The 14071-nt window shown below is 57.8% G+C and overlaps 1 protein-coding gene across 4 annotated transcripts in view; it reads right to left on the reverse strand.

Annotated features, from left to right (window-relative positions):
- The window catches only part of KIF21B (kinesin family member 21B), a 44078-nt gene extending 30956 nt beyond the window's left edge, over positions 1-13122 (reverse strand). For 2 of the 4 annotated variants that reach the window (XR_004385104.1, XM_032878226.1), the window contains exon 1: positions 12801-13121. Coding sequence is in view for 2 of the 4 variants with exons in the window: in XM_032878226.1 (XP_032734117.1) it covers positions 12801-12841 (41 nt within the window). In the remaining 2 variants the exon portion in view is untranslated. Of the gene's footprint in view, positions 1-12800 lie in introns of all 4 variants that reach the window. The other 2 variants (XR_004385103.1, XM_032878227.1) reach the window with 2 other exon arrangements.
- Between the last annotated feature and the right edge of the window lie 949 nt (positions 13123-14071).

The raw sequence follows: 14071 nt of genomic DNA on the forward strand, positions 1-14071 counted from the left end.
GGATAGGCCTGGCTGCCCCCACCCCCCAGTACTGAATTAAAGAGCAGACCACAGCTTCTGCCAAGGCCTACAGGTGCAGCAAGAGTCCTCCAGCTGCGGAGCCCCCTGTCAGATGCCAGAGCCCGGCAGAACATTCTCAGGCACCAGCTCTCGTTCCTCTCCAGGAGCCAAGGGGGCTAGACCAGGTCAAGCCAAAAGTCAGCTGAGAAGGGCGGGGACCCCGACAAGGGACACAAGGTCAGCCATGGGAGGGGTCCAACCCCAGCTCCCGGGGTGGGGGCTCCCTTACAAGAGGAAGGAAAGTGGCACCAGGGCTGAGTGGGAGCCGGCCATAGATAGGGCTATCTCCATCCAGCCACCTCTTCTCCCTCTTCTAAGCAGCCATTGCCATGACAAGGTTCCCATGGCAACCAAGTGTGAGCCCGTGAGCATGCGCTGTAGGGACAGGCAGAAAAGCACTTCCCAAATGCCTAAAGTAAAAGGGGGGGGGGTACTAGGCCCTAATGCTCATGGGTTCACACAAGCCAGCCCTATCAGCCAGGCACTGACAATGAGCTGCTTGTCAGGCTCCCTTTCCCAAAGCCAACATTTACCAAGAGAAGAAAAGAGTGAGAGGGCCAGGCCAGCATGCATCCAGGGCCGAGGGGTCCTCGCCACAGAGCAAGGGCCACCAAGTCGCCATCCTGTCCCTGTCTGGGGCTGCCCCAGCCCCCAAGGCCCACACAGAGCTTCAGGCCAGGAGAGGTGCTCCCCCCTCAGGCTGTTGCCTGCACTTTGCTTCGAGAGGGCCAAAGAGGACTGAGGAGGGGGGTAAGTCCCAGGGGAGCGTGTGGGGGGAGTTGGCTGCACCAAGCCAAGTCCACACCATAGATGGTAGTCCGTGTTTTCTTCGCAAGTGTTTTCCCTTAGGTGTCAACGGGTCCTCCCAGGTCAATGGCTCTCTCTCATTGAGGCTGTCAGGAATGGAGGGTCACCACCTTCATCCACGCTCTCCAGCTGTTCTGGATCAAGTTGAAATTAGAACACAGCCTTTCGGTGTCCCCTTGAACTGGTTTCTGACTGGGAAGGGAGCAGCTGATTCTTGCTCATCCTCTCTAGAACCTACAGACCAGAAACTTGACTCACCAGTAAGAGGTCTGGGCCAGCAGTTCTCCTACTTCGACCTCTAATAGTGGCAACTGACACAAATTCGCACTCACTACATACCCCGGGGGTGTCTAAGCGCTGACATATACTAACTCTTGATCCTCAAGAGAACACCTGTGGTGGTGAATGCTACGATCCCGGTTTGTAGGGGAGGAAATGAGACAGTGCCCAGCCAGTCATAGATGGTAAGGGGCAGAGCGGGGCATGAACAGCATGTGCACGACCTCTCTGCTATTTCTATGCTACTGTGTCAGTAAGGGCAGGGCTCAGGGGGCCTGGGGGATAGAACGGCTCACAGACACAGGGAGACAGCAGGCAGCAACTCCAGAGGGGGCGTGGCCCTGCACACAAGGCGCCAGGTATGAAGCTGGAGCTCTGATCCTCGGAGCGGGCTCTGACCCCAGGCCTCCGGGACCCAGGACCAAATACTCACTGCCCAGAGCATCCAGGTGCTCCCAGGTGAACCAAGGGTCTGGCCAGGGAAGGCTCTGAGGAGCTTCCAGCATTGCTGGCCAGCACCAACTCCAGAAGACACCCTCCCTACCATGTGGGCTGTTTGTGATAGGATTTCTGGATCCAATTCAAATACCATTTAATTACCCTAGGCAGATGGCAGTGCTGGTGATTGGAGGAAATCAAATCAAGATCCCTGGAGACAGTGGGAGCAGGGGAGGGGGAGCAGCAGCCCTGCCTGGTGGAGTCCGTCCGTGAGAGGGGCTGCTTCTCCTGCAACAGCCAGCCCCAAGAACATGGGGGAGCCCACCTGCCGGGAGCAAGAGAGCAGGCAGAAGAGCAGTCTGGGAAGGAGGATGGAGAAGAGGGGCTCCAGAGCTTTAGGGTCCAGGAATTGTGCAGTCAGTCAGACATTCATCCCGGGGCCCTCATCCTGGGGTGTGAGGCCCAGCACATCTTGCGGCGGGGGTCCTCTGTGGGCAGAGAGAGCCAGCCCCCTCCACCCCACGCTGGCCCACACAAAGCACCAGGGTGCTTACTCAGAGAGAAGGGTACCCACTGGGAGACAGAGGACATGGGCTCAGCTAAGAGTCACTAATTCCCAAAGCAACTGACCTGGATGAGGGAGAGTGTTAGTCCCAGGAATGGGACTTGAATGAGTAACTGGAGGTTACTGGAGGTAGAAGAAAAAGAGAATTAAGATTTTATATGTGCTTTCCATGGGCTAGCTGGGCCAGGCACCTGCCATAGACTAACTCACTTAAGTGAGTTAAGTTAGCAGTGAGCTAGGGCTTTTGATGCCCATTTTTCAGAGAGGAAAGTTGAGGCTTGAAGTGGTTAAAGTCACACACACATGGTAAATACTGTGAAGGTGGGCATCCATTCCTGGTCTGCCTATGAAACCTACAGGCTCTTCTGCTTCTCCAGCTACTTCCCGCCCAGGACACTCTTCATCCCCACATCGACAGATAAGCTTCCTCCCACAGAACCACCACCAGAGCCAGGGAGGCACCCTGGAAGGAATCCTGCTCTATCTGCTCAGGGTTTGCCATCCAGCAGGGGCAGACAGTGTGCCCTGGGGCTCACTCCACCACACCCTGCCCAGCAGAGCATTCAAACCCACACTCCACAGGTAGGAGACCAGAGGGCTGGGAGATCAAGTCCGGGATCCTGGACAAGCCTCTGCCCCCACCCTCTTCTTGTTGAGGAGCTGCTGCATCCTCCCAAGACCTCTGGATGATGTCTTCCCAGTTGTAACTTTCTAAGAATTCCATCACCTTCCCCTCCAGCAGCTTCCTCTCCTGGCCCCACCCTGAGTGAGGTCACTTCTGTGGGTTGCCCTCAAAGTAGCAGAGGCCTCAGCCAGCCCAACTCCATCCCAGATAAGGGGATACGGGGAAGGTGGCCGCTTCCCTTTAAATTAGGGCAGGGTGGCAGGGATGGGAGCCACTACAGCCCTGGTCCTTCCTGGGGGCCGGGCGGGGGCGCAGGGGCGGTCAGGGTTGGTAACCAGTTTCTAGGGTCTTGCAAATAAACCACAGACCCCAGGAGCCATGGACCAGACCCAGGACTACGACGAGGTGAGGTATTTGACACAGGTGCAAAACTTCACGGGGTACAAACACACTCAGTCATCAAGATAAATTATAATTTAATATTGGAAAAACTCAAATCAGCAAACTGTGGCCCCACGGGCCAGCTCGACCACACATCCAGTATCATTTCTGTTCAGGGACCTCCAGAATCTCACCCCAAGCCTCAGGCCTGCAAAGCCACCCTCCGTCTCTTTGGCCGGGAGCGAAGGGGGCGGGCCGGCCAGCCCCGCGCAGAAAGGCTCCCCGGAATCTCCCTGAACAGAGCCCGGTCTATTTGCCACTTGGCAACCCGCAGCCCGAGCGGCGGTGGGAGCCGGCGCGAGTGCGAGGAGAAAGGGCCCAGGGCTTTTCAGAGGCAGGATCTGGCACGGGCGCGTAGCCGCTGAGCTTCCTCTGCCCACAATTGAGCGGGAGCTGGTGTGATGTGGGTATTTTCCTATCCCTCCCCCACCGCCGGAGAAGAGGGCTCCTGGGCCGAGGGACACGCAGACGGCTCAGGCTCGGGCCCGGCCCCGCACCCGTCGGTGCCCCGGCGGCGGCGGGACAAAGGCCGCGAACCCGAGCCGGGCGCTGCGGGAAGAGCTGAGCTCAGCGCTTCCACAGCTCTTTGGGAAGCCAGGAGGACGGGGCGGAAGGGGAGGACAGAGCAGACCGGGAGGAGACAGGCCCTGCGGGACGCTGAAGGTCTGCCAAGGAGAACAACTCCCTCTGCGAGGGTAACGTGCCCAGAGGGTTGGAGGGCGGGGGACCGAGGAGGATGGGGCTAGCTCCCTCACCCCCACCCCCTCCTCAGTGACGTCACAGAAAGCCAGCCAATCACTACCCCCGAGGGGCTCCGCTCAATGACCTTGGGCTCCTAAGGGTTGATTCAGCGTCTCAGGTGAAGTTAGTCCCACCCAATCAGCCGGCTAGGGCCCCTCCCGGTTAGTTAGGAGCTCCCGGAGCTCTAAGGGTGCAACCCCAGGCCTTTCCTCTTCGAAGAGAAGAGTTTTGTCACTGAGAGGTCACAAGCTGTGATATTAAAATAATGGTATCATTATACCCAAGAACTGTTCCAGAGGTCTGTGATTCCTGACGCCTTTCTTTGCTAGCACCTGGAACCCCTTCACATCTCTGCTTACTCAACTTCCCCCGTTAGTAATTTCCCACACATACAGAACAAGACTGCCTTTTTGCTAGACTCTGTGCCTACGAAGCTTTGCACAAGCTACATCATTACATAAATCATTTCATTCTAATGGGGGTGTTCTTGTTCCTAGTTTACAAAGGAGAGTTCAGAGGAAATTAACTGGGCTCAAGGTCACATAGGTAATAAATAAGAAGGTCTTCTAGGAAGACTACCTTTACCAGCCATCAGCCCTAGAGATTCAATCCCAGAGAGGTGGAGAGAACTAGCATGCACAGCGGCCCACGTGTGAGTAATCTGCACTTTGGGGACTTCCATGCTGGGAGACAACCTCTTACCAGACTCTCCCTCAAAGGCTTTGAGAAGAACCAGGGACTTAGGCTGGAATCACCCCTCCAATGGCCAAAAACACCACCATAACCAGCCCCTTTGGAAGAAGCCCGGCGGGGGCGGGGGGGGGGGGGGTAGAAGCCTCTCTGCCCTTTTCTCCTACAGGACCCTTGATACCTTTCTGGAATCCTGAAAAGGAGCCCCCACAGGCTAGTGTAACGGCCCCAAGGAGAAACAGAGAAATGAGGAAGTTCATCCCCTCCCTGGTCCCTAAGTGCGCTGCCCCCAAGCCTGAGGTTGGCCAGATTCCATGACCTTCCTTCTGCCCAACCCCAGGTGGTTTGCCTGGCTCCAGCCTCCCAGGCTCGACTGGAGCTGAGCTGTTGTGCGCAAGTGGGGGTGGGCAGAGGAGCAGGGGACACAGAGAGGAGCGCCATGACCTCCAGTCTGCCTGGCACACTGAGTCACTGAGCCACGCTGTGACCTGCCAGGGACCAGCTCTTCCTCATCAGTGACAGATCAAAGGGGAACTCAGCTACAGCAGGAGGGATTTAGATAAGCCAGCAAAAAGAACTTCCTGCCTGCAAAGCTTACTAAGCTGGGGGCAAGGGGAGCCTGGGATTCTTGGGAATCTTTTTCCTGAGAAATCATCGTCACCGGTACCATTCTTGCTTCTTCTGTGCTTTTTCCACCCCTGATCAGGACAACACTAACACATTTTGAGAACCTATGTGTCAAGCTCATTTGCATACAGGAACACATGTAATGGGTTATGACAGCCCTGGGTAGCAAGGGGCATTCGCCTCATTTTACTGAGGCTGGGAAAGGTGAAATTTCACCCAGCCCAAAGTCACTCCATTCGTAATGGTGGAAATGAAACGCAAGCCAAGCCTGCCCCTGCCCAATCCGGCTGCCTCCACTGAGCAGCCCCACACCAGGGCAGGAGGGAAGTTGCACTGGGGAAAAATGATCCCCTCGGAGAATCCCTGGACTGATCCTACCGACAGCTGCCAGCAGCGCCACGAGCACTCTGTTGGGAAAGCATTTCCCCCGTTTTGTAGAATTGAGAGTGGAGGCCCAGAGCACGGAGAAGCATGGAGCCAAGAACCCAGGAGGCTGCTTGCCTGCCAGAGGAAGGCAACTCTCCCCAGCAGCAGAAAGAGGGCGTCTACACCCCCACTCTAATGAGCATCCTCTCCTCCTCCTCCCCACTGGCAGCCTGCCAGCTCTGGGGAAGGCGGCTGGAAGCAAAATCCCGGCTCTCTCAGGGGAGTCTGGCTCCCAGACACCCGGGGCCTTTTAGCTGACTTAGCCCAGAGAAGGCATCTTCCCAGAGAGGCTACTCCTCTCTAGTGGGGAGACCCAGTGTGGGGCGCTGGGTCTTTTAGCTGCAGGGATACAGTGGGGAGACACCGGAGCCCTGGGGTAGCCAGAAGGTCTTGTCGCCCTGTCACTGGACCTTCTTCTGGCCTCTAAGACACGCCCCCCAGCACAGTCCTCCTGAGACTGCCCTCAGGGAAAAGACCCCCAAACAAGGAGGCTTTGTATTGTGGGGTCGAAAAGCATGGGTTTATGAGGCCCTAGCAGATCTGGGGAAATGGGTCTGTCAACCCCCTGTGCTTGACTTATGCCCGCAAACACGTTCTCAAGTGCACAGGGCGAGGGTGCGGACACTCCAAGACAATGCCTTGGGGTGTCAATTCAGGGCACCTGGGGTTCAGCCCCCACTCCTTCCTCAGATGTCCTTGACCTTCTCTTTCAGTTTATCCAAGTCGTGACCACTAGCTTCTGTGTCACAACCAGGGACAGGCAGTCCACCAGGGGAGAGAACCCGGGGTAGAGTCTTCTTCATGGCCCCTAGGGTATCACGATCTCAGCTGTGCCCCACGACACCCCCTGCGAGGCTGAAACAGGCACAGGAGGAAGCAGGCCCAGCAGAGTAGGGCGAGGGGTCAGAGGCTGGGGAGCAGAGCTAGGAGAAGCTGAGGGAGGGGGCCAGGCCCCATCCTAAACTAGAGAGACAGGCCCGCCCTTCTGTGATCAGTAGCCAGGAGCTGCCTGAGCCACTGGTCTGACTCCTGTGGGTCTGACTCCTGGGCTGCAGGGGCCCGGGGAGAGGGGCGAGCCTGGCTCAGGGAAGCTCGGCTCAGCTGCGTTCCAGCTTGGCTCTCCGGTCCCACTCCCTTCTCGGGGCATCTGGCAGGGGTTTCCCATGACCTCCCAGGAGACTGGAGACTCTGCAGAGTGGGGGCTGAGCAGGGAGCGCCCAGAGCCCAGAGCTGTGGTGGCATGTGCTTCTTGTGGAGGACAGCTCAGTGGGAACGGGGCCCTGGGGACGCTCCCCTGCTGAGGAATGCAGAGCAACAGGCGGCTGGCCTCCAAGCAGCTGGCTAGGGAGGGCGGCGAGCCTCTCCCCCAGCACCCTGGCCCTGGTCCTTGGTCCTCAGTCCTCAGTGCCCACTCCCAGGCTCTCCTCAAGGCACCTTAACTCCAGGGTCAGGCAGGACCAGCCAGCCTAGAGAGATGACAAGTGGCCTCCACCACTGCTCTGATGGTGGACTTCCACCACACAACGCGGAGGGATAGGGACTCAGGTATCTGGGGCCAGGGGACCACGCACTGCCTCCCTTCCACACCCAGAGCAGCCAGAGGTAAAGAGGGAGTATTTCAGGGCTCAGGACACTGCCACCCACAGGTCCCCCACCCGCCATGGGGATTCACAGCCCTTCCCACAGATCTCCACCACCCCCAGCCCATAGGGATGGAAGGGCAACTCTCTGGAGCCGAGGCCAACCAGCCCCAGCCTGGCTCCCCTCCCAGGGTGCGGAAGCCTCCTCTTCTCCCCAGCCCAGCGGCCTCTCAGTACCCTTCTGAGCTTTCCCCAAGGGGCAGCCATGTCTAGAGGGTAAAAAGAGAGTTGAGGAGACCCAGAACACCCGGGGTTCTGCCCTGTGACTGGTGTGGGGGCTTGTAGGGATAGCAAGAGGAGACTGGGCTGCCCCCAGAATTTCCTTTCCTAGAGAGTGGCAAGACGGGACTCAGGCAGGAAAATCAATTCCAGGGGCAGCAGCATGGAGCTAAGGAAAGAGATAACAGGCGGACTTCTACCCAGTGACAAGGGAGAAGTTCCCCAAACACAAGAGCAAACAGCATGGCTGGAGGGGGGAACAGGCAGCTCCATGCTAAGCAATCCCAGAAAAGGAAATTCAGACACGTTCCCCCACTGCAGAGCACTGGACGCTTTCCTAAGTCCTTTTCCCGCATTGCCATTACGGCAACCAGTGCAGTGTGGCATACGGAGAAACTGAGGCAAAGAGACTCAAAGCAAAGGGCTAATTAAAGCAGTAACGGGAGGTGGTTGACAGCAGTCTGAGGAGCATGTGCCTGGAGGGAGAGTGCCCTGGGTTCTGATCCAAACTCATCCATTTACTGGCTGTGAGTGTTTGCTCATCCATACAATGGGAACAACATCAGTTAGCTGGTGGGGCTCCAGTGGGGTAGGGTGGGGTGGAACGGGGCAGTGTAGACATGCTGCCTGGCACAGGGCAAGTGTTCAAGAAGTCACAGTGCTTAGTGACCCCCAAGTTCAGTCCTCTTTCCATCCTGGGTTACTTTCTGCTATAAATAAGAGGAGGGAAGGAAGGGGATGGGATGGGAGGGGAAGGGAGGGAAGGAAGGAAGGAAGGAAGGAAGGAAGGAAGGGAGGGGAGGGGAAAGGAGGGAGGGAAGAAGGGGTGGAGGGGAGAGGAGGAGAGGGGAGGGAAGGAAGGAAGGAAGGGGGGAAGGGAGGGAGAAAGGAGGGGAGGGAAAGGGAGGGAAGGAAGGAAGGAAGGGGAGGGGAAGGGAGGGAGGGAGGGAAGAAGGAGTGGAGGGGAGAAGAGAGAAGGGGAGGGAAGGAAGGAAGGAAGGAAGGAAGGGGAGGGGAGGGGAGGGGAGGGGAGGGAAGGAAGGAAGGAAACTCTTCCCTGTACCTAACACTCACTGTAGCTCAACCAGACAGACACTGCTTCGGCACACTGTAAGTTAGGGCTCACTTTTAAAACATTTTACACATCAATTCCTCAGGAGCCAACACTTTATGGGCTGTATCCCTTCTACTTCATCCACACCACGGCTCTTCACAAATGAACAAACGAGAACAAACCAGCTGTCCCATTCTCCAGCCCGTAAATCGGAGGCCCAGCAGGACAAACAGAAAGGAAGCGCCATGACCCAGCCAGTGGGTGAACTGCATTGGCCTCAGCCCTGCCCTTTGCCCCCAGAGCTGTAAGAGTAAAGGCCCCAGGCTCCTGTCACCCCCTCCACTTCCTCAGCCCCCGCCCCACCCCAGCCCCACACTGAGGGTTTCAAAAGTGGAGATCCAATCAGCTTCAGGCTAGGCGGGCAGGCTGGCTGGGTGGTGGAGGGGGGACGGTTTCCGGGGCCTGTGGTTACTACACTCCACTTCCTTGTGATGACATAAGCCCTATTTCTGCAGCAGGAGGCCACTGCTAAGATTCTCAGGTCTCCAGGCACAGGAGGTCCCGTGTGGGCCTGGATTTCCCAGATGGCAGCATGGGCCACGGTTGGCATTGATTGGCTCTGGCTGCCCTTGGGCTACCAGAGCAGAGGTGGGACTCTGAAGGCACCCATATACTACCCGCATGCAGTTTTCTCTGTCTTCTCTGGTCTCTTTCTCCCAAGACACCAGTTCTTGGGATTCAAAATGCAGACAGACATTGACCAGGATTTCAGAGTAGCTGGAAGCTCCAGAAATAACTACATCCAGAGAACCCAAAGGAGGGAGTGTGGGAATATGATCTAACACTGTCCCCTAGGTCCCTGGCTGGTGCCCCTCCATCCTCTCCCAGCCCCTGCTCAACTCTGGAGTGTCCACGGATGGATGTGGGACCTGTGGAGGGACCTCCCCGCCCCAGCCGAAGAAAGGAAAGAAGCTTAAGGAAACCAGGCAAAGATAATAGGGGTGTGGGGGTGTGAGGACCTATGGAAGGCTCCTCTCATGGTGGGGACTCAGAACTGGGGGCTTGAAAGGGTCTTAAAGAAATGTACCATGTGTCTTGGCTTCCTTCCCCAATTTCAACTTTGCCAACTTGCCTTTCTTAACAGCCACCCCTTCCCCTTCTCACCCCATTAGTTGGGCCTGTGTTGCAGCCTGGGACCCGGCACAACTTAGCCTCTAAAGCTCCTTCCCCCTACCCCCCACCCATCCCCAGGTAGTGAGAGGCTGGTTCCAGGCCAACCTTGGGCCCAGGGAGCTGAGTCCCTATCTACAGGGGATTAATGGATAAAGGGATCACAGGGCAGGCTGGAGAGGGGCTGGCCTGGGAATTTCCGTGCAAAGACAACTAGCTGGGGTTTAGGGCCAGATGGGCCAAACTTCAGGGAAGCCTGGGGTAGGGCTTTTAGGGTCTGCTCACTCCGAGATCTTCTCTCTTTATCCCATAGCCCCAGGTTCTGAAAGTTTCGTCCCCTGGCTCTCCCCCAGCCCCAGCCTGCCCTGTGGAGATTTGCAGACAGACAGCTTTGATCCTCTTCCCAAGGAGATTATAGGGCCAAGAGCCCTGGGTTGGCACTTCTCACCTAGTCTAGCAGTCCCCACTAGGACGTCCTCCCTTACACAGGCATGCATGTGCACGCGCGTGCACACACACGCACATACACACACCCCAAACAAAGTCCGTCTCATTTCTGGCCTTCCTTTCCCAAGAGTTGGACCCAGGGTTTGCCATGTTATTCTCATGGAAGCTCAGAGAACACTTCAGTTAGATATAAGAAAGGACTTCCAGGAAATCAGAAAGCTGAGCCTGACACCGGGTTGGGTTCTTGGCCATTCCAAAGCCTGGGCCTTTCCCAGCAATGCTCTACTCCAATACCCCACTCCAGCCCTCCACCTGGTCCTTGAGGTGGGACAAGTGACTTCCAGAGGTGGGGACAGGGGGTCAATGGGAATCCAAAAGCATGGGTACTCCCCTACAGTCCTCTGTAGCACCATCTGCTCCCTGTCCCAGCCCCAGCCCTAGTCTTGTCCTGTCCTCAGCTCTTTGATTAGAAACTGGGCTCTGTCCAGGCATTGTCTGTCTTCCACGGCTGGCTGCCCATTGAGGTCTGGCGTGTGCCAGGCTAGGCGCTCAGGCTGGAGTGGGAAGGGACAAGTGGGCTGGGCCCTCACCTTCCAGAAGCCCCCTCAAGTCTGGCTCTTTTGATGTTCAAATCTCCCCACCCCTCCATCCAAGATCAGCAATGGGAGGCAAGGAGTGGGGGCATCCGGACCCTGCTAGAGCAATCTGAGTGGGAAGCAGAAATGATACCCACTGCCCTCAAAGAACTGGGTGCAGTGGGCAGGCACAATCCCTTCCCTGGAAAGGGTCTCAGAAACCTTCTGTTGGTGGTGCTGGGAAGGCCACACCAGCTTCTCCTCACCGCTCTGCACAGAGTGCCAATTCCAAGGGGCTTTCCCACACTTTACCATGCCCCCGTCTAGCCTGGGGGGCGCTGACCGTGGTGGTAGTAGAGGGGGCTTTGTTTGGCTCGCTCCTATAAGACGGAGGCTAAAGGAAAGCCCCATGGGAGGAACAAGCACCCTAAGTCCCTTCCTTCTCAGCCCTGGTTCACAGTCAGTGGGGCCAGGGCTTCATTTCCCTTTTATGATGCACTTGGACTCTCCCAGTCTGCTGCAGATGTCATATTTACATTTCTCACTCCCCCCACCCCCCACCACTCGTACTTCCCTCCCTCGACCTCCACAGGATCCTGCTGCAATGTCAGTCTAAGCTGCAGCCTGGCCCCGCCCCCACCAGCCCACCAGGCACCTGCAGGGCTCCTCTTTGTCTCTCAGGCTGCTCAGGGCCATCAAGCTGTGTTCAAGTGTTGCTGAGGCTGCCTGATGCATGAGTGGGAGGCACCTCAGTCTCCCTTCCTTGGCCCCTGAGCTGCGATCAGCCATCCTCTCCTCCTCTCTGAGCTCCAGAGGACGGGCCAGATGCCTGGGGGTGGGGGGGGGGATCTGCTCTAGGGCAGGAGGGGAAAGCTCTGCCATAGTCATCTCTGGCCCCGTCTAGAGTGACTTCCATGGACTCTTGGTATCTGGGTCACCTACAACCCAGGGAATCCAGAGACTGGTGTCAGAGACCCACCCTAACCCTGGACCCAATCCCTCCACCCCCAACATATAGGCCTGGGGCAGAGATGGTTGTATTTCTCCATCCTTCCTGCCTTGGAGACCAGTCTCAGATTGGCACTCTCCCAGCAACAGACCTCTCTGAAAGAGAAAACCCAAAACAAAACCAAGGAGAGGTGATGTGGTATAAGCGTCTCCACCCAACACAAAGGACATGTATGGATCGACTTTGCACGATTTCCTGCTTCACACCTCTGTGTGCCCCTCCCAATAGAAGCCTCCCAGCCATGTCCTCTCCCCACCTCAATTCTGTCAGGATGTCACTGCAAGTCCCAGATAAGTCCATGCACCACCCTACCTCCATTTTATCTGGGAGCCCGAAGATGGGGTATCAGCGTCACACCCTCCTGCCCTCTCAGAGGTAGAACCTCAGATACACGGCTTTCTCCCTGCCCTAGCTCCATGTCCTCTTGGGACAGGGCCAGTACTCTCTCCAAAAGCCCTTGACTCCCCATGAAAGGCCAAGGCACCACCCCAGTCCTTCCATTCCTCCCTGCTCTCAGTCGATCTTTGTCTGCAGAACCAGTTACCAGGGCGGGTGTGCTGCCTTCCTAGCTGGACCAAGAGCACAGAACTATAGGACTGGGGTGGATGAAGGGAAAATTCCCCCCCCTCCAATATCCCATATGAGACAGCAGCCCCAAGGGGAGGCGAAGAGGAAACACACAGACGCTCCGGCCTGGGCCAGGGCTGGGTGTGAAATACCGGATTTCCTTGTTTATTCGATTTTCTGATCATTAAGGGCTCCCAAGAGGGGCCCGAAATTACCACCCAAACAAAGCCACCTTCCAGCAGCCCGCGGGCCGCCGATCTCCTGCGGCAGCCCGTCCAGCGCACGGTGCCCTCCTGCCCGGCCCATGCCGGCCCCTCCTCCCGGGGTGCGGGCTCCAGAGTGGCCCCCCGGCCCCACGCCCACGCGAGACAAAGCCGGAGCCCCTTCGCGCACACCCCCCGCCCCGCCACCGGTCCCTACCTGACGGCCACCTTGACGCAGCAGTCCCCCTGGCCGGCCATGGTCCTCCGGCTCTAGGGTCTGGGCGTGGATCAGGGACGGGGGTCTGGGGGCCGATGCCCCAGGCAGCGGCAGCGGCTGCGGCTGCGGGAGGCGGGGGCGCGGGCACTGCTGGCGAAGTCTGCCGCGGCGGCTGGAGGTGACATGCTAGCGGGCGGCAAGCCGAGGGGCTCACCCGCGGCCGGGGGAGGCCTCACGGGGCTTGGCCCGTGCGCCTCCTCGCGCCATAGGGCGGCGGCGCGCAGCTAGCTGACAGCCCGCGGCGCGACCCACCGCTCCCCACGGCGCGGCACACGCGCGCACACACCTCCCACCCTCGCAGCCACCTCCCGCCGCAGCGCGAACAAAGGGGGCGGGGGCCGGCCCGGCTCAGGACCCGCCCCCCAGCCCCGCCGGGCCCGCGCCGGGCCCCGCCCCGCTCCGCAATCACCAATCGAAAGCTCGAGGCAGCAGTAGGGGCGGGACTTGAGCCTTTAAAGGGACGTCTTGGCTCGCGTCCACCCGCTCGCCGGGGGGCAGGCCGGATTGGAGGTTCGGGGAGGAGGAGGGCTCCGAAGCTGACCACGCTGGAGCCTCGGCCCCCCGGAGTTGCAGAATCTCAGCCTCGATGCGACTTCCGTTTCATAACTGAGGCCACTGGGACGCAGAGAGGGGAACTACCCAAGGTCACACAGATTTGGTGGCTAAGAAAGGGTAAGAACCCAGGTCTCCCCAGCGGAGTGCTTCGCTTCAAACCATCGCACGGCGATTAGCGGTTTATATTTTGAAAGCGCCCTGAAAGCTTCTCTTCTAATTTATAATAGTGAATTTGTCAACTTTTATTGAAGGAGATTCTTGCTGGTGACTAAAATTCCCTCCACCTCCACGCTACAGCATTTTTTCCTTTTTAAAAAAATTTTATTTATTTATTTGATGGAGAGATAAGAGAGCACAAGTAGGCAGAGCAGCAGGCAGAGAGAGAGGGAGAAGCAGACTCCCCGCCATGCAGGGAGCCCGATGGGGGGCTCGATCACAGGACCCTGGGATCATGACCCAAGCCAAAGGCAGCCACTTAACTGAGCCACCCAGGCACCCCCCACCCTACAGCACTTTAAAGTTCATTTTTTGGTTGATTCCCGGCTGGGCTCCTCGACCAGATGGGCCCCTCCCTCTGCTCCACCAGGCGGTTCCACTGACCTTTTATGACCCACAAGATGACCCTTCTGAGCCTAGCTTGCAGTCTGTCTTGGCTG

The sequence above is a fragment of the Lontra canadensis genome, unplaced genomic scaffold (assembly GCF_010015895.1).
Source record: "Lontra canadensis isolate GAN:19392208 unplaced genomic scaffold, GSC_riverotter_1.0 scaffold63, whole genome shotgun sequence".
NCBI lineage: Eukaryota > Metazoa > Chordata > Mammalia > Carnivora > Mustelidae > Lontra > Lontra canadensis.